Below are 18,230 nucleotides of genomic sequence, written 5' to 3'. Positions count from 1 at the left end.
TCCATTCTTGATACTATGAATGCTATTTATATTATATTCAGAAACTCATCATCCTTACCTTTTCCCTATTCTCTATAATTTTTTCATCATACCCAGTAATCATACTTTTACATTTAGATTCAAAAAGAAAAAAAAACTGCAGACCTTTTCTGAAACAATGCTCTTTAAACAATCACCAGTCATATTCATTCTTTAAACGCAACGTTTTGTGATGCATCTTCTTTTTCCTATCTATTCACTCATTCGTGTCACCTAACATACCCTTTTCCCTAATCGTAGGAAACATTTAAGGAAGAGCTAGGTTTTTGTGGCCTTCCAGAAGGAGAAAAGGGTAGCGCCTCAAATGTCAGGTAGGACAGAGTTGGGGAACTTCAGAGAAGGAAAGCTTCTGAGGTCCCATTAGATGACAACAACTAATCAAATGACAGGGGACTAGATTGTGTATCGTATCCAGGGATGGAATTTTACCTGTTTGGACCAGTTCAGGTGAACCAGTAGCTCTGTAGATCAACTGGGAGCGAACTGGTTCACTCCCACTAGCAAGTGGGCCCACCTGCCCACCCCTGTGCTTTACCTTTCTTTATCTTCTCAGTTGAGTCACGTGGCAGAGTGGATTGCCACGCCTCAGCTGTTTTCCTTCCCAAGCAGTCATCCGGATGGTAAGTCTTCTATAAACTGTGCACACACATGCAGAGCGCGTGCAGGAAACCAGTTAAACTGGTAGGCTCCCACCCCTGATCATATCTGACCTCTTGAGGCAGGCATATAACCTTGAATGGGCACAATCCCACAAATAATATGGCATTGTGCTTGTAGTGTCTTCAAAAAGCTCATATTTGGAATGAAGAAAATAATTGCATCTTTTTTTAAAAAAAATGTAATTACTAAGGTACATGAGTTGGAAAAGCCTACATATTTATTGACAACTAGGTTGTTCATATATATTGAATAATATATGAACCCCTGAAGGCAAAAATAAAAAGTCAAATGAGCAATTAACAAAAACCATATTTGCCTATAGTGTTCTTTTACTTAAGTAATAACATTTGAATATGCTAAGAGGAGAGAAAACTGGGGGAATTGGAGAGTTGATAACATTCACATGATTCTCCTCCTCTTTTATGTATTTCAGAGTGGATAAGTGAGAGAATAAAACTAAAAGTTGAACTAATTTGACCTTAAACCTGTAGTACACACGGTATTGATAGAGACAATCTCATTATGCTTAGGCCAGAAGTCTACTTACATATAAACTAGGGCAGGGATGAAATTCAAAAATGTGCCCTACCGGTTCTGTGGGTGTGGCTTGGTGGGCATGTGACTGGGTGGGTAGGCGTGGCCAAGTCAAAGTCACTTCTTTGCCGTAATGACCTACAAAATTAAGACTCTTATTGCTCTTATGTAAGTATTTGTGTACCTCTTTTATTGTTTTGTGAATAATAATTGGTATATCTTCTTTTTGAATTTTTCTATCTACTTGCTTTCCCCAACCTGGTGCTTTTCCATTTGTTATTAAACTACGTTCCCCAACCTGATGCTTTTCCATTTGTTATTAAACTACGTTCCCCAACCTGGTGCTTTTCCATTTGTTATTAAACTACATGTCCCAGCATCCTTGTAACCTCGGGGTTAACGACAGTTTCTGTGTGCCTAATAAAGTAGACAAGAACTGATAGCTGGATAGAGTTTCTTTTCCTGTTTGATAAGACTCTTATCTGTGATTAATATGTATATGTATATATGCATATTATATACATAGGGAAATTAGGGAATTGTGCCTCCAAGGGTAGACTATAGCCAAGTCAGCTCAAAATTGCCACAATATTTTGGGTCTTTCCTTTAAGTCAGGTGTCTCCAAACCTGGTAACTTTAAGACTTGTAGACTTCAATTCCTAGAATTCCCCAGCCAGCATGTGAGAGAGCGTGGGTGGCGCCAACCAGGGGTGATTTTTACCGGCTCTGCAAACCAATTCAAATTGTCCCTACCACCTCTCCCGAGCTGGGGCAAGGTGGTTGAATTTCACCCCTGAACTAGGGAGAGATCATGAGTTTCAAACTTTTGCAACTAAGAAGGCAGAAAATCTTCTCCTTCCTCATCAAATACCACAGTGGCAGGCTTCCATTCCTCACTGAGTAGCATAGTGGGAAGCTCTAATCTTTTGGAGGGAGCAGCTTCTCCCATAAAACAGGGAATCAATTCTGCACTTGCAATATCTTCTCTGAGCTAAGATCGAGAGGCTGCTCGCAACAATCTGAAATTTTCCTTCAAGAGGCTAAGGAGCTGAAGAAATTTTCTCTCTGAATTGCACACTCTCATGTAGCTGGAAAAGATTCCCCACTCTTACCTGGGATCAAAAGACATGGACTCAGCTGTGAGCACATCTCCAACATTTTTCTTTCTGCAGACACTTGTAAACTCAATGATGTGTCAATGCTGCTGCTGTGGAAGCTCTCTTCATTATTGCTGGATAGCTGAATAGGCAAGTAGCTGCTGAGAAGAGCAGCTTTCCAGTTATGAACAGTTCTCGAGTATTAAAATGAGACTCTACTGCTTCAATATCTGAAGCCACAGGAAAAGGTCTGTCATACCTTTGCTCTCCCACATGGAATTTGTTGGTTTAAGTTCCATGGACAAAAGGGCTTCTGTATTAGTAGCACAGCTATTTACTACAGTAGCACTAGCGCCATATGAAATGTTTTTGCATGATCCCATGTTCTGTTTAAAGCCTTTAATGAAGCTACAATCAAAGTCATAGTTTGTGGACTCAAGACTTGCTGTTTGAAAAGGTGCCAAAAACCATAAAGTTGTCCTCTCCTTTAATCCTTTCTGATCACTTCTGCCATTTAAACAGGGATTTTGTCAGTAAGGGAAAACTGAGTTTCTTCCCCACATGTTGATCCTTTGGAACTGCCTTCCATGTTTTATAATATTATTTTTTTGTTTTGGAGTTTGGAAGACGTTTTTTATCATCTTTGGTAAATTTGGGATCATGAACTGTCTTTATTTTTTGCTCTCCTTTTTAATTTTAAAAAAAATCCATGATTGAGAAGTTTGACTCTTCTATATGATTTTCAATGATCTGAAGAATTCTACTCTATCTAAGAAATGAAAAGATAGCAGTTGCATTCATATAGCATACGAGCCAGCTTTCAAACTTCAAGTTCACACAACATGGTTAAGTCAAAAGTAAATTTAGTATCATGTGCCTCTTCAGTATGGCCACTTGTAGGCACTTCTGCAGGATCACAATGCCTCTTGTCTCTGTGTGTGTGATGTCACAATGCATACAAAAAAGCTAAGCTTCTTCCAAGAGAGTGATCTCATTCATCTCACCTAGTTCCTTTGCCCTCTGGATGCTGCTGATGATGATTGACTATGTGTCCTTGAGTTCCTTACAATCCATCCAAGAAGTCTTTAAATACTACCAGAATAATCTGGATTGCATACTCATCCCCACAGAGTAACCTCTCCAAAATAATCTGGATTGCATACTCATCCCCACAGAGTAACCTCTCCAAAATAATCTGGATTGCATACTCATCCCCACAGTAACCTCTCCAAAATAATCTGGATTGCATACCAGTCCCAGTTATCTTTGTTGCCCTTCTCTGCACTCTTCGTAGAGTCTCAACATCTTTTGTTTAAGTTGCTGAGCTTTTTCAAATGGAGGCATATTAAATAAACACAACCCTTCACTGTATTATTTTCATCATCACTGAGTATGTCCGGGCATCTTCTTTAGGCAGTCTAGAAGTTTTGAGCAAATTATAATCAAATAAGTTCTGCTGTAAAAGTATTGAGTGGGATGCCCTATATAGTCATTGGAGAGAATGCTTTCCCTTCCCACATCTCAGCATCTAAATATGGGGGGAGGGGGGGGGAAGAAGGTGGCCAAATGTCAAACTGTCATGCCAGGGGATATGTCCTAATGAACAGGCACAAGTCTTATAATGTGCCTTCTGGGGAAGGGCGTTACCTTGGCACAAAATGTAGGTGGTGTAGGGGCTTCTTAAACTGTTCATCATGATCTACTTGGGGGTCGCAAATTAATTTAATGGCAGTTGTAGCATTAAGAGAACATCATGTAGGGCAGAATTAGTTTCATAACTCATTCCCACTCTGCCGTAACAGCTCCATTGGTCTTGGAAAGAGCCACTCCAGATGTTTTTTGTATTGATGGCCATGCCCAGAACATTTCCAAGGGGGACATATGTGCACGTGTCTGTGAATATGGGGGATAGTGTGAGACTTAGCTGCCTAAACACACGGGCTGAATTATAGGAATTATACAAATCTGGATGGGCTCAGAACACTAGCATCAGCTATGCTACTCACCACCAGCTCTTTTGTTTGTAGGCCTCTAGATTTTTATTCTGATTAAAGGACTGCAGAGGAATTTGGCTTCAACAACTCTGCCTCAAGGGAAATATTTCTCTCTGTGGATCAAAAACAACTTAATCTTCTCTGTTCGTTGTATGTACTCTTGTCTGAGAGATTATGTTCACCCTTCCCTTCCCCAATTAGTTCAGCTTTCTCTTATTAGACTTGGAAAACAAGGACCTTTATTGTTTATGAAAGGTACTAAGAAACTTCACACTTTGCTATGCATCATTTGGTTACAAAGAATAAATTTATACCTTGTTGGATGCATTATACAGAATCAATTATTGATTGACTTCTATGACAAGAATGCCTGGTAAATTCAAGTCCTCCAAGAGAAGATACAATTTCCTTCAAAAAAATATACCTCTCTAGTGGATAAGCACTATTGTAGTACTGTTTGCAGTTGAGAAGCAGAATAAATTATTTTAAAGAATATAAGTCTTATTTTTTATATAGAAACAAATCATTATTTTCTTTCAAGATGCACACACAGTTGTTCTAGATCAGTGATGGTGAACTTTTTTTTGCTCACGTGCCGTAAGTGGGGAGAGCGCAAGGGGGTCGTGTGCGGGCATGCCGGAGGCTTCACTGACGCCTTCGGAGCGCTCAAAACAACCGTCCGAGCAAACTGGAAGTCACTTCCGGTTTGCTCGGAGGGTCGGTTTAAGTGTTCCGAAGGCTTCAGGGACCATCCGGAGGCTTCCCTGACGCCTCCGGAGGGCATACGGGGGGGGGAGGCTGTTTTTGCCCTCCCCAGGCTCCTATAAAGCCTCTAGAGCCTGGGGAGGGCGAAAAATGGCTTTAAAAAAGGGTGAACTCAAAATTGGTGTAACTCAAAAAGAGTGAACTCAAAATGCACGTGCTGGCCAGCTGACAGGGCAGCACCTCACGTGCTCTGACAAATGGCTCCGCGTGCCACCTGTGGCACGCGTGCCATAGGTTCGCCATCACTGTTCTAATTAAACCAAAAGGAATGTCTAATCCAGCATGAATAATTTTGTTGTTTTAAAGTACTTCTGTTTGACCTGAATTTCCCTACCCCACCATCCAGTCAGAGCTGAAGAAGCTTCTTGGATGAGAAGCAAAACATCTTCAAAGAAAAACAAGAAAGTCCAGTTGAAAAAGCCCCTTTGGGATAACCCAGTTTATAAAAGAAAGAAAGAAAGAAAGAAGGCAAGTACCAGCAGGATGCCTAGGAGCAGATTCCATTAGCTTTTTGGCAGGTCAGAACTAAAGGTGAGATTAGGATGTGTGATTAAACAAATGCCGGTCTGCTAGAGCTTGCAAAACATTTTCTGTAGGACAACCACAACATTATCTCAATTATGTTTTTAAAAGAACTAGCCTTTACTGTAAGAAAAGTTGACATGTAAATAATATCATTTAAACAGTCAATGCTAAAGGGAAATGTTCTCCCAGTACTTGCACTTGAAACATGTGTATGTATGTACACATATAATTTAACTCCCTAATAATTGTTAGTGCAAAGTACGGTAATCCCGAGCAACATATTATATAAAATTATATAAAATACGAACTTCAGCAAAAGTGGTCAATGCCTGGAATGTATTCCCTGACTCTGATTTCTTCCCCCAAAACTTTAACCTTAGACTGTCTACTGTCGACCTCACCCCATTCCTAAGAGGTCTGTAAAGGGCACCTGCATAAGCGCACCAGGGCGCCTACTGTTAGATATTAACATATATCGGGATAAGTCTTCCCTCTGGTCCGCTCCTACAGCGGGAAACAGGTATCCCTTTGATTGGTCGAGGGGTGTGCCCAATCCCTATAAAAGGGGAACCCTCCGACTACAGAGCAAGCTGGATCATTACTACTACTAATAAAGAGCTGTAAGTCATTACGTATCCGCAGTCTGTCTCTCGTTGCCCAGATCTAACATTGGCGACGAAGGTGGGATTGAGAGACAGATAGGACGAAGAACGCTACCCCAGAATCTCCGGATTTGATCCAGCCCAGGAATTCGGCAGTAATTCCGACAGCCATCTCAGATCACCGCAGCGCGGCAAATTCAAACTGAGAAGATGGCGATGCATGCTCCCCCCGCTCCTTTCGACCCAGAAAACGACGAATGGGAAGCTTTCATGATTCGTTTCGAGTGTTTCCTCGAAGCAAACGAATACACGGGGATCACCGATGCGAGGAAGAAAAACATCTTCCTCGGCTACTGCGGAAAGGAAGTCTTCAATACGGCCAGAGACCTCACTGCGCCTACTCCAATACAGGCAGTATCGTGGACGACGTTGCAACAAACTCTGCAAACTCATTACGCGCCAAAACCTTCCCGCCATGTCTGCCGCAAGGAATTCAACATGAGGACCCAGAAGGCGGGAGAATCCATCAATCAATATGTTGCAGCCCTACGAAAAGCAGCAGCTCACTGCGAATACAGGGATTTGGAAGAGCACATCTTAGAGCGGCTCATCTGTGGGATAAGAGACATTTCGTTGCAAAAGAAGCTGTTGGCAAACCCGAGTTTAACCCTACAGACAGCGTTAAACGAAGCAAGAGCGTCAGAATCAGCGGAGAAATCATCGGTGACCATACAACGAGGGGCCAGCGTAAACCAGCCAGCACCGAGGCAAACCAGAGTTCACTACGAGGACACAAGCCCCGACTACGAGAATCCTGAGTTCGAGGACAGTCACCTAATGCAGAGCAGTCACGTGAGGCCTGGGGGGGAGACCCGGATCCCGTTTGCCGCCCTGCGCAAGCTGCGGAGGGAATCACCCCAGGTCTACTTGCAGGTTCAGGAACGTTGTTTGTTCGCACTGCAACAAACTTGGGCACATCGCACGAGTGTGCCGGAGCGGAGTCCCTACCTCACGGCAGCCACCCATGTACCGCCAACAGAAGCCCAACCCAGGGGCTTGGCGAAATCAAAAAGGGCGCCCAGAGAGAAATCCACAAGTGTTTACCCAGAGAGAAAATTTCCAAAGAGCTGAACGAGCGTATTCCCAGAGAGATTACTCACAAGGAAGTGAGCGAGCGTATCCCCAGAGAGAATACACACAAAGAGCTGAAAGAGCGTTCTATCAAGACGCTCAACGAGAGTATTTTCAGGATGTTGACGATGAGATAGAGTTGACCCAGAGAGAGGAGTTGCGAACGTATCTCACCACAATACATCAGGTCCGCCCTAAGCGGCCAAAAAGGCTGAGAGTCACAGTCCTCTTGGAGGGCTCACCCTGCGAGCTAGAAGTTGACACAGGATCGACCCTGACGATCATTTCATGGGCATCCATGAAACAGGCTATTCCTAGCCTCAGAAAGAGCCAACTACACGCTCCAGACGTCCTTCTACGAGACTACCAGGGGAACCAAGTCCCCATCGTGGGCCAAGGCACATTCCACATCCGTTTCAAGGACATCGAAGCCCAGCTGCCCGTGACCATCGCCAGCGCGCCATTGCAGAACCTTCTGGGGCTTGATTGGTTTGAAGCCCTGGGGTTAGAAGTCACCGGAATCAACGCCGTGAGAAACAGCAGTGCCGAACAGATTTTTAAGGAGTTCGAGGATGTGTTCAGCCCCGGTCTTGGTAAGTATGTGGGTAAACCAATATCATTCAATTTAGACCCCAAAGTGGCGCCAATCCGACTTAAACCAAGACGAGTGCCTTTTGCACTCCGCCCAAAAATAGATAAAGAAATAGATAAATTAGTGGAGCAAGGAATCCTTGAGCCGGTAGATCACGCGCGCTGGGAAACGCCCATCGTGACCCCAGTCAAACCAGACGGATCAGTCCGCATCTGCGCGGACTATAAATGCACAATTAATGTCGCGCTACAACAGAGCGCATATCCTGTGCCTGTAGTACAGCACTTATTGCACTCGTTGGGGCCAGGAAAGGTATTTGCAAAGTTAGACATGGCACAAGCTTACCAGCAACTGCCAGTGGATAGCGCCACAGCGGAGGCCCAAACTATAGTGACGCATAGAGGAGCATTCAAATGCAACCGGCTACAATTTGGCGTAAGCATTGCCCCAGGATTGTTCCAGAGCGTCATGGAACGACTTTTGCAAGGGATACCAGGAGTCGTCCCCTATTTTGACGACATCTTGGTGTCCGCTGCAAATGAGGAGCAATTAAACAAAAGAGTCAGATCTGTTTTGGCCAGAATCAGAGAAAAGGGCCTCCGCCTTAAAAAAGAAAAATGCCAAATTAACGTGCCTAGCGTAGAATTCCTGGGTTATAGAATCGATGGTCGGGGAATACACCCCACTTCAAAGAAAATTAAGGCGATCCAGGACGCCCCCACACCACGAAATCAGACCGAGTTACAGGCCTTCCTCGGATTACTTAACTTCTACAGCGTTTTTCTGAGGCAGAAAGCGACCGTTGCTGAGCCACTACACCGTCTACTCCAGAGGAACGCACCATGGAAATGGGGACGATCCGAAGCTGCAGCTTTCGCCGGGGTAAAGCGCCTGCTCACCACTGACTCACTGCTTGTTCAATACAGCCAGACCCTACCGCTGGTATTGACCTGCGACGCATCACCTTTCGGAGTTGGAGCAGTCCTCAGCCACAGGATGCCCGACGGAAAAGAAGCACCCATCGCCTTCTACTCCAGAACTCTTTCATCGGCCGAGAGGAATTACAGCCAAATGGACAGGGAAGCGCTGGCTGCCGTAGCGGGAGTAAAGCGTTTCCACGAATACCTCTACGGCCGCGATTTTGAACTGATCACAGATCACAAACCGCTGTTGGGACTTCTGGCGGGAAACCGCCCCACTCCGGTCTCCCTTTCTCCTCGCATGACCAGGTGGACTGTTTTCCTGGCTGCGTATTCATACAAATTGATTCATCGACCGGGCTCCACTCTTGGACACGCAGACGCACTCAGCCGTTGCCCATTACCTGACATTCTGCCAGACCCCACTCCAGAAGTACCGGTATTGCTCATTGACTGTTTGGATTCGGGACCGGTTTCTTCCTACGATGTTGCAAGGTTCTCCTCTAAAGACAATTTAATAAAACAAGTTCAAACTTGGGTTTGGAGGGGGTGGCCAAAGGGAAATGTGGGCCCGGAATTCAAAGTGTTTTGGTCAAAACGGGACGAGCTCTCAGTACTACAGGGATGTTTGTTGTGGGGGGATCGAGTCGTTATTCCGTATGCTTTACGTAAAAATGTATTAGATGCTTTACATATGGGTCATCCGGAGATTGTTAGAATGAAGGCGTTAGCAAGAAGTTACGTGTGGTGGCCAAACATGGACAAAGAAATAGAGGAGTGGGTGGCCACTTGCGACCCCTGCCAGGAATCGAGACCAGCACCCCCGGAAGCGCCCGCCACAGAATGGGAGAAACCCAAAGCACCCTGGTCGCGAATACACATCGACTTCGCAGGGCCATTCCAAGGTCAGACTTTCCTTATAGTTGTGGATGCATACTCAAAATGGCTAGATGTAGTCCTAATGACTTCAACCACGGCAGAGGCAGTCATAAAGGTTCTACGGCGACTTTTCGCCACCCATGGTCTGCCAGATCTCCTAGTATCCGATAACGGGCCCCAATTCACGGCCATGCAGTTTGAAACATTTTTAGCAGGGTTGGGAATCCGGCATGCCCTCGTCGCGCCATTCCATCCAGCATCCAACGGTCAGGCAGAGAGAATGGTGCGATTCGCAAAAGAGGCCCTCGCTAGGATGGGTCCAGGTGATTGGCAAACACGCATTGACCATTACCTCCTCATTCAACACATTACCCCGAGCGCAACGACGGGTAGGAGCCCCGCTGAACTACTCATGGGCCGCCGCCTACGATCCCACCTAGACCGGCTCCACCCGAATTACTCTGCCACGGCTCCCCCAGACTCTACAAGCAAAATCCGGTCTTTCAGAGTAGGGGACTCAGTTTACGCCCACAACTACGCAGGGGGTACATTATGGATGCCGGCAAAGGTCATTGGCATCACAGGTCCACGATCGTATCTGCTGGAACTAGAAGACGGGCGGAACTGGAAAAGGCACATCGATCAACTTCGGGGTCGCCTAGCACACTCCAACCTTCGCAATGAAGACGAAAGTTTCCTGTCTACAGAAAGTCAGCCACAAGAAAACCCCATCATAGGAAACAACGACGCCGGCGAGCCAAGCGTGGAACAAGACAACACGCACGTAGCAGAGCAACCCCCAGACAACGCAGCCGAACAAACTCCTGAATGCCCGAGCAACGAAGGCACAAGACCTCCAGAACGGGAAATAGGAAAAGCACCCGATCCTGCAACTACTTCGAACCAACCCGCACCCAGTCCTGCAACCACTTCAAACCAACCCGAACTACGACGTTCCTCCCGAGCAAGACAAACACCCACCTACCTAAAAGACTATGTTACCTACCGCAACGTCCCATCTAGGAGGGGAGGGGTGTTAGATATTAACATATATCGGGATAAGTCTTCCCTCTGGTCCGCTCCTACAGCGGGAAACAGGTATCCCTTTGATTGGTCGAGGGGTGTGCCCAATCCCTATAAAAGGGGAACCCTCCGACTACAGAGCAAGCTGGATCATTACTACTACTAATAAAGAGCTGTAAGTCATTACGTATCCGCAGTCTGTCTCTCGTTGCCCAGATCTAACACCTACCATCCCTCTCCTAATATTTCCTTGCATTCGTATCCATTTCATGTATTCATAATCATGTTTATACTTATATGTTATCTTATACATGCTTGACAAATAAAATAAATAAATAAAATAATAAATAAAATAAAAAAATAATAAATAAAATAAAATAATAAATAAAATAAAATAAATAAATAAATAAAATTGAAGACATGCATAGCGCTTTCCTTGGAGCGCAGTGCAACACGGAAGCTTTGGTAGGTATCCTAACGTGAGCGTCAACGGGACGGGGAGTAAATTCCCCCACTCCCCAAAAAGTGCGCTTCTTCGCCTGAGATCATCGCGTTTATTTAATCAGCAAACGAGGCCGAGTCGCCGGTGTTTGTTTTTTCCCAGGGAGCACGCCTACCCGCCACCCACGACAGCAGCGGAACTAGTTGGACTCCGGAGAAGCCGGGACGCTTCGGAGCCTCGGCGAACACGTTGAGGGAGGGAGGGAGGAGGGGTGGGGGGGGGAGGCAGAACCGGAGCAGCCGTGAGAAACGACTCCGTCGACTTCTCGCGAGAAACTTGTCGTCGGCCATTTTGCCATTGATTGGCGCAGGCGGAGAGGGGCGGAGAGGGGGGCTGGAGGAGGGCGCCTTGGCTGAGTGGAAGGGCAGGGGCCGGGCGATAAGGGGGGAAGGACGGTTAGGAGAAGAGGAAAGCGGAGGGAGGACCATGAGGATGAGTCTCCCGCGACGCCCCTCGCTGCCTTCTCCCTCCACCTCCACCTCTTCTTCCTTCTCCTCCGGAGGCTCTTCTTGCTGACGACGACTCCTCGCCCGAGTCCTCCTCCTCCCCCCCGCCGGCCCCAAGCTGGCTGCGCCACTGGCCATGGTGCCCAGCGAAGACAACCAGCTGGTCCCTAAAGAGGTGAGCGCTCCTTCCGCACACGCTTTTTCGGACAGGGCCAAAGCGCCTGCGGGCGGCCAAGGAGGCCAAGCGGCGCCTCTGCCCCGTGCCGAAGAAGCCGGCGGGAGGGCGAAGAGGCGGCCGGCGAAGGCCCCCTTGGGGGGGGGGGTGTTAGGGTAACAGGAGCGTCAGGCGGAGGAGAATCCCTCGCCGCATGGGAGCTGGCCTTAGTTGAGGCGGCCTCACTGCGGGAAGCCCGGCAGGTCGAGCGGAGAGAGAAGCGGATAGCTTCCAGCGAAGCGGCGTCTTAGGGAAAAGGCCTAGCGGTCGATTAGAAAACCCTACGGCAGAGGCGCTGGGAAAGGGCGATTTAACAAGGTCTCGGCAAGAGGCAGCGGCGGGCCGGAGGGTTTATGGTTGGCGGGGAAGAGAAGAGCTGTCAGTCGCGGGACGAGCAGAGGATTTGAAGGGTTGCAATTCCGGCTATTGCGGAGTGAAAGGGGGGCAGTCCTTTGGGAGATTATTCCCCCCCCCTCCATTTGTTTTCCCCTCAAGGGCAGCTTGGATAGGGAGAGGAGCAAGTCTGGCGATTGCTGTCACGTTTATTTAAAATGAGTTTTCTTCTTGCTAGCGTCCCCACGCTATGGCAGGGTCCTTGGAATGAGTTTTAAGCTATTTTAATTGATTTATAAATTGCACTTACTTTTGTGAGTGTTACTGTGTGCTAAGGTTATTGATTTTATCACGGATAGTTTTATGCGCAATTGGATGATGTAGTACAGTAATAGGATTGGAGTCAGATTGGTCTAGTAGTGGTTAAGGTGGTGGATTAGAAGTTGAGAGACCAGGGAAGCTTTGAGTTTTCATTCTGCTTTAGGCATCAAAGCCAACTAGATGTCTTTGAGCTGGACTATTTCTTTCAGCAGTAGGAAGAAGATACTGGCGAGCCATTTATGATAAAGTTGCCAGAAAAAAAAAACTGCATGGACTTGTTCTTGCAGACACTGGGAATCAGACTTGATAGACAATTACAACAGAACTGTAGTAGTAGAAGCATCAGCAACCACAGCAGTGCTCCATATGAAGTGTAGCTGTCAAATTTTATCTTTTGAAGGAATCTTATCTATTCAGCTTGTCTGCCATAGAATCACTATGCACGGTAAAAGATACTGTGATTTCTTCTGTGGCCTATAGAATGTATGCTTAGATCACAGGGTTGAAATTAGGCTTAGAGGTTCTCATACTTGTCCCTTGTGATTTGAAAGTTCATTTGAGAAGACAAGTAATATTTATTATTATACGCAACAATGTGAAATCACAGCTGCCAGTTCTTTAGCCAGTGTTGGTTTCGAATTCACCTTGAATTCTTCCCAGGAACCTAAGATGTCATAATGTACTGACCTAATATATTTTCGGTTGCAAGCAATATGACCTTTTGTAATTGAATGATGGAAATTTTGTCAATGCACAGATTTTCTAAGTGCTATCCAAGATTTTTTATATTAGTTTTAATTATAATTATGTTAATATTATATTAAATACTTAGTTGCTGATAATCATTGTAACCACCACTGCCAATGTATGCCATAATATTTCAACTTTGATTTTCAGAACTTGATACTTTGTGATCTTCTCCAATTCTCTCTCCCCTATTCTACATTGTCTTGTATTATCCATTCTTCTTTTCAAGCACAATTAAATCTGGCGTGTTATGCTCTGAGACTTTATCATCTTGTATTTGATATGTAATATCATTATTATGAGATGGTTAGTGTCATCGAGACAACATGAATTTGAGTAAATTCTGGAAGACAAGGGAGCCTGGCATGCTATGATCCATGGAATTGCAAAGAGTTGGACACAACTTAGTGAATAACATTTATTATTAGATTTTTATATTTTTGATATACAGCATATTAGATCATCTCAAAGTGACAAACATACCTAAATTCTTTGCCTCCTATTTTCTACACATAACCCTGTGAAGTGTATTGGACTGAGAGAATGATTAATCCAAAATCACCCAGAAGGCTTCTATACTAAAGGGAGGCCTAGAGCTCATAATCCCCTAGTTCCTAGGCCAGCACCTTAACCACTACATCAAACTTACTCTCAGCTTACTTTCTCTCACCAACTTTATCATACATAAAAATAAACAGTATTGACAAATTTAATTCTCAGGAAAGCTGATTTATCCTGATTTAATCTTTTTTTATTTGTAAACTGTCCAGAGTCACTTAGGTGAGATGTGTGGAGTAGAAGTTTGATAAATAAATCTTGTTATTCATAAGTTCTGGTTCTCCTAAGCACATTTCAGATTGGTAGATATGTTAATAAAGAAAATTGTGCAGTTTAAAGTTTTGATCATCTGTAGATATCACTGGTACATCAGACTAAATATGTTACCACTTTAAAAGAAGATATAAGTTAAGTATACCGAACTACTGTCAATACGCTTGCATAGGAGCATATTGGGTTAGATATGCAGAAATCTTATGTTAGGTTTTGATACTGAAGCAACTTACAGATGTGTGGCAGCTTAATATAACAAATAAATTTTACTGTAAAATAGTGTCATGTTTAATTATTTTGATTCCACAGAGAACTGGGGTGGGGACTTTAATATTTGGGTTGTGACATAGCATATAAACACAATTCATTGTTGTACTGGAATCCTGATTCTAAACTTACTACCATATTCAGTATAATACATATGTTTTTTGGCATTAATGTAAATACTTAACTTCATAAAAAGCACATAAATAGTTGTTTCTGTAAACTGTATTTTCCTATTATTCTACCCTATCTATAATAATATCGTTACATCTTGATGTTACAGTATTGTGTATTTCTTAAACCTTAGCCAGCAATATTCAGCATTTTTCTATCTTTAACCTTAATTCAATACATTGGTATTAAATCAATCTTCTCCAAATTTGATTCATTCTAGGTGTACGCACTTTGGTTTCTAGAATTTTCAGCAGTGACCATGCTAGCTGGGGACTTCAGAGAATTGAAGTCCACCCATCTGGAAAGTGCCCAACTTTGGCAATTCTGTACTAAATGATAGCAAGGACATTATTTTGGAAGCAGTTTTATTTTTAAAAGCAATGGACAGCTCTGCCTATAAAGTTTAAAACCCTAATAACATGTAATGATTATCTAGACATACATAGATCACAGATATTTACTGAATGAGAGAGAAAAGAATAATAGTTTAGCATTACTTGGTGTCCAAGAAGCAAAGGGAGTGTTTGGCAGTAATTATAGATAACTAGCCTAGGCTGGAATGATTAATGGCAGAGTCTAGCTGTGATCATTGTGCTTCTAGTTATAAAAGATAGCATTTAGACTATCAGTTTAAACAGCAGGAGCTATGAGGATTTAAAATGCTTTTCCTTTTTGTAAAAAGGATTCTGGGGATAACAGGAAATAATTTTCCTAAATCATATATTTTGAAGAAATCAGTTATATCTATAAAGAAATAAATACTTCACAGTGTTACATAGTTTTATCTTTCTGTTTTTTCTTAATTTGAGGTAATCCTGCTTTGAAATTAATCTCATGTTTATTGAGAAATAACATCTGAATTTATGAATTATAAAAAATATTTTTAAATTCAGCAGAGTTTATTTTTCAAGTATGTGTGTTTATGAATGCAACCTAATGTTAAAAGTATTTCTATATATAGAAAAATACACTATTCCGTATTTGTGTAATGATAATGACAAGAAAAACATGGAGTATGATACCTTACTTTCTCCCTTTAACGATTGCTTAAGAAACACGGTAAAAAACTTCATAAAAACCAAGAATGCTTTTATTTAATACATTCATATGTAATTAATTCCTAAGCATTCGTTCAGAGTCCATGCATTAAACTTTAAATGCTTGTTCCACAATGTGAATGAAAGCAAATCACTGGTTTTTTTTTTTGAAGCTTAACAAATTCTGAGGTATCAGGAGAAATACCACTATGTATTAAAAAAGAGAAACCTTATATCAAGGTAATAACTAGTATCAATCATATGTTGTAGTGGGGTTTGTATTTGAAAGCACCAGGGAAGTGTAGAATTGCCCTCTGTACCTTATGCATTTATGCAATAATGGTGAGATGAGGCTAGTATGAATGTCTGTGTAAAATAACTTTGGAGAAGGACATGATTTATTGTTTCTGTGTGTCCAGTCACAGGAACATTGTCTCTCTGGGTAGGGAATCTTCCTGTATCGGCCTTCAAGGACAGCTGAAGGGAGGACATGACAACATGCTAGGGTAAAGGCCCTCCAGTGGTTAAATACTTCGAGTTTAGTTAATTTGTCATAGGGGAAGCAATGGATCTGTTGGATTCACTGGCAATAAAGGTGGGAACTTGTCTATATCAAATTAGTGCTCTGTGGCTACTGCGAGCTGTTTAATGAGTGCTTTGGCTCATCACATCCCAATCATCCCATGCTGAGTAGAACGCCTGTGTTTTCAGATAAGAGTACACCCGCACAGTAGCTTCCACTTTCATGAGGTCTATCTCTAGTCTCTTGAGAGGCATTATAGACACCTTTTGGGCTTGAAGAGCCAGTCTTAGAAATTTGGATTGAACAAGCTCTAATAGTGCAGAATTGGAGAAGAGGCCATAAAGAAGTTGTGCAGTTGGCTTGGCTTCGAATAATATGCGTGCCGCAGGTATATGTCTTGAGGAATTTAAGGATGGCAGATTAAATGTATTATGGCATCAGCTGCATAGAGTAGAACAGAGATGTGTCTTCCAGTTTGGGGGAATGAAAGTTTCTGTTGAGGACATAGCTTACCATGAAGTTAATAGCACTTAGCAATAGCACTTAGACTTATATACTGCTTCACAGTGCTTTACAGCTCTCTCTGCAGTTTACAGAGTCAGCATACTACCCACAACAATCTGGGTCCTCATTTTACTGACCTCGAAAGGATGGAGGGCTGAGTAAACCTTGAGCCAGTGGGAATCGAACTCTGGCAGTTAGCAGAATTAGTCTGCAAAATTGCATTATAACTATTATGCCACCACCGTTAATATAAATATTTATATGGGCCAATATGCAGCTTTGCTTGATCAGTTTCAATTGCAATGAGGTCCCTTTATGTAGCATATGTATTAGATATAATAAGCACCTGGCATTTAAGGTTTTCCCAGTATTTCCCATATTTACCTCAGAATACAAATGCAAAAGCTACTTCAAAGTTTGTAAAGGCAGGATAAGGAGACGTATTGCAGGAGGATATTTTTCAAGTAGATGTAGGAATACTAGGCAGTAATAAATGGTGGATTGGCCTTCCCTAAACCTGGCTTGCTTTTCTGTAACTATGTTTTGCTATCCAGCCAGTCTGGAATTTCCACTGTAGGTGCCTTGCATAGACTTATGCCGATTGTTCCAATTTTAGTATATGTGCTGCCAAAGGAAGCACTGACTTATGTTGATTGTGTTGAGGAGGCTGATCCATTTATAATTAGCAGGATCATGCTTTCGCTAGATAGATAGATGATAGATAGATGATAGATAGATAGATAGATAGATAGATAGATAGATAGATAGATGATAGATAGATAGATAGATGATAGATAGATGATAGATAGATAGATAGATAGATGATAGATAGATAGATAGATGATAGATAGATAGATAGATAGATAGATAGATAGATAGATAGATAGATGATAGATGATAGATAGATAGATGATAGATGATAGATAGATAGATAGATAGATTGATAGATGATAGATAGATAGATAGATAGATAGATAGATAGATAGATAGATAGATAGATAGATAGATAGATGATAGATAGATAGATAGATAGATAGATAGATAGATGATAGATAGATGATAGATAGATAGATAGATAGATAGATAGATAGATAGATAGATAGATAGATAGATAGAAAGAAGACTAAAAGTCCCCAATCCTTGGGAATTCGGCCACAGATGCCGATGCAGGTAAAAAGTGAAGCCAGGGTGGGGCGTAGAACCCCAAGTTGTTTTTAATGGATTCTGAACTTATCAGATCTTCCTCCAAGACCTTTTCTAGTCTTAGTTAAGCAACAAGATTCTTGATTTCTGTCATTGTCACTGGTGCCTATATTGGGAAATGTTCTAAGATGTCTATTTTCAACAGAGATGCCATGTAGAGTTCCTGAAAATATGCCTTCCAGGTCCCGCAGGAGTGATGTGACAGTTCACCATAGAATGACTATTTCTTTGGAAGCTTGATGTGATATGCCAAAATGAGGATGGGCCATTGGATTTGACTGCTTGAATTGGTTGGGTCCAGTTATTTTTTTATTGCTTCTTTTTTGTTGTATGCCAGAAGCTGCTTGTAGTATCTTTTCTTCTAGAGGAA

At 43.0% G+C, this 18,230-nt stretch overlaps 1 protein-coding gene across 5 annotated transcripts in view; it reads left to right on the top strand.

Moving 5' to 3' along the window:
• Window positions 1-11,577: 11,577 nt before the first annotated feature.
• The window catches only part of USP47 (ubiquitin specific peptidase 47), a 55,872-nt gene continuing 49,219 nt past the window's right edge, over window positions 11,578-18,230 (top strand). For 4 of the 5 annotated variants that reach the window (XM_081936852.1, XM_081936851.1, XM_081936854.1 and 1 more), the window contains exon 1: window positions 11,578-11,884. In XM_081936852.1, coding sequence (XP_081792978.1) covers window positions 11,846-11,884 — 39 coding nt within the window. In that variant the 5' untranslated portion in view covers window positions 11,578-11,845. The remainder of the gene's footprint in view (window positions 11,885-18,230) is intronic. The other variant, XM_081936853.1, reaches the window with a different exon arrangement.

Source organism: Natrix helvetica (assembly GCF_964273705.1).
Source record: "Natrix helvetica genome assembly, chromosome: 1".
In the NCBI taxonomy this organism is placed as follows: domain Eukaryota; kingdom Metazoa; phylum Chordata; class Lepidosauria; order Squamata; family Natricidae; genus Natrix; species Natrix helvetica.
Note: the sequence above shows the minus strand (reverse complement) of the source record. Positions and strands in the feature narration are given on the sequence as shown.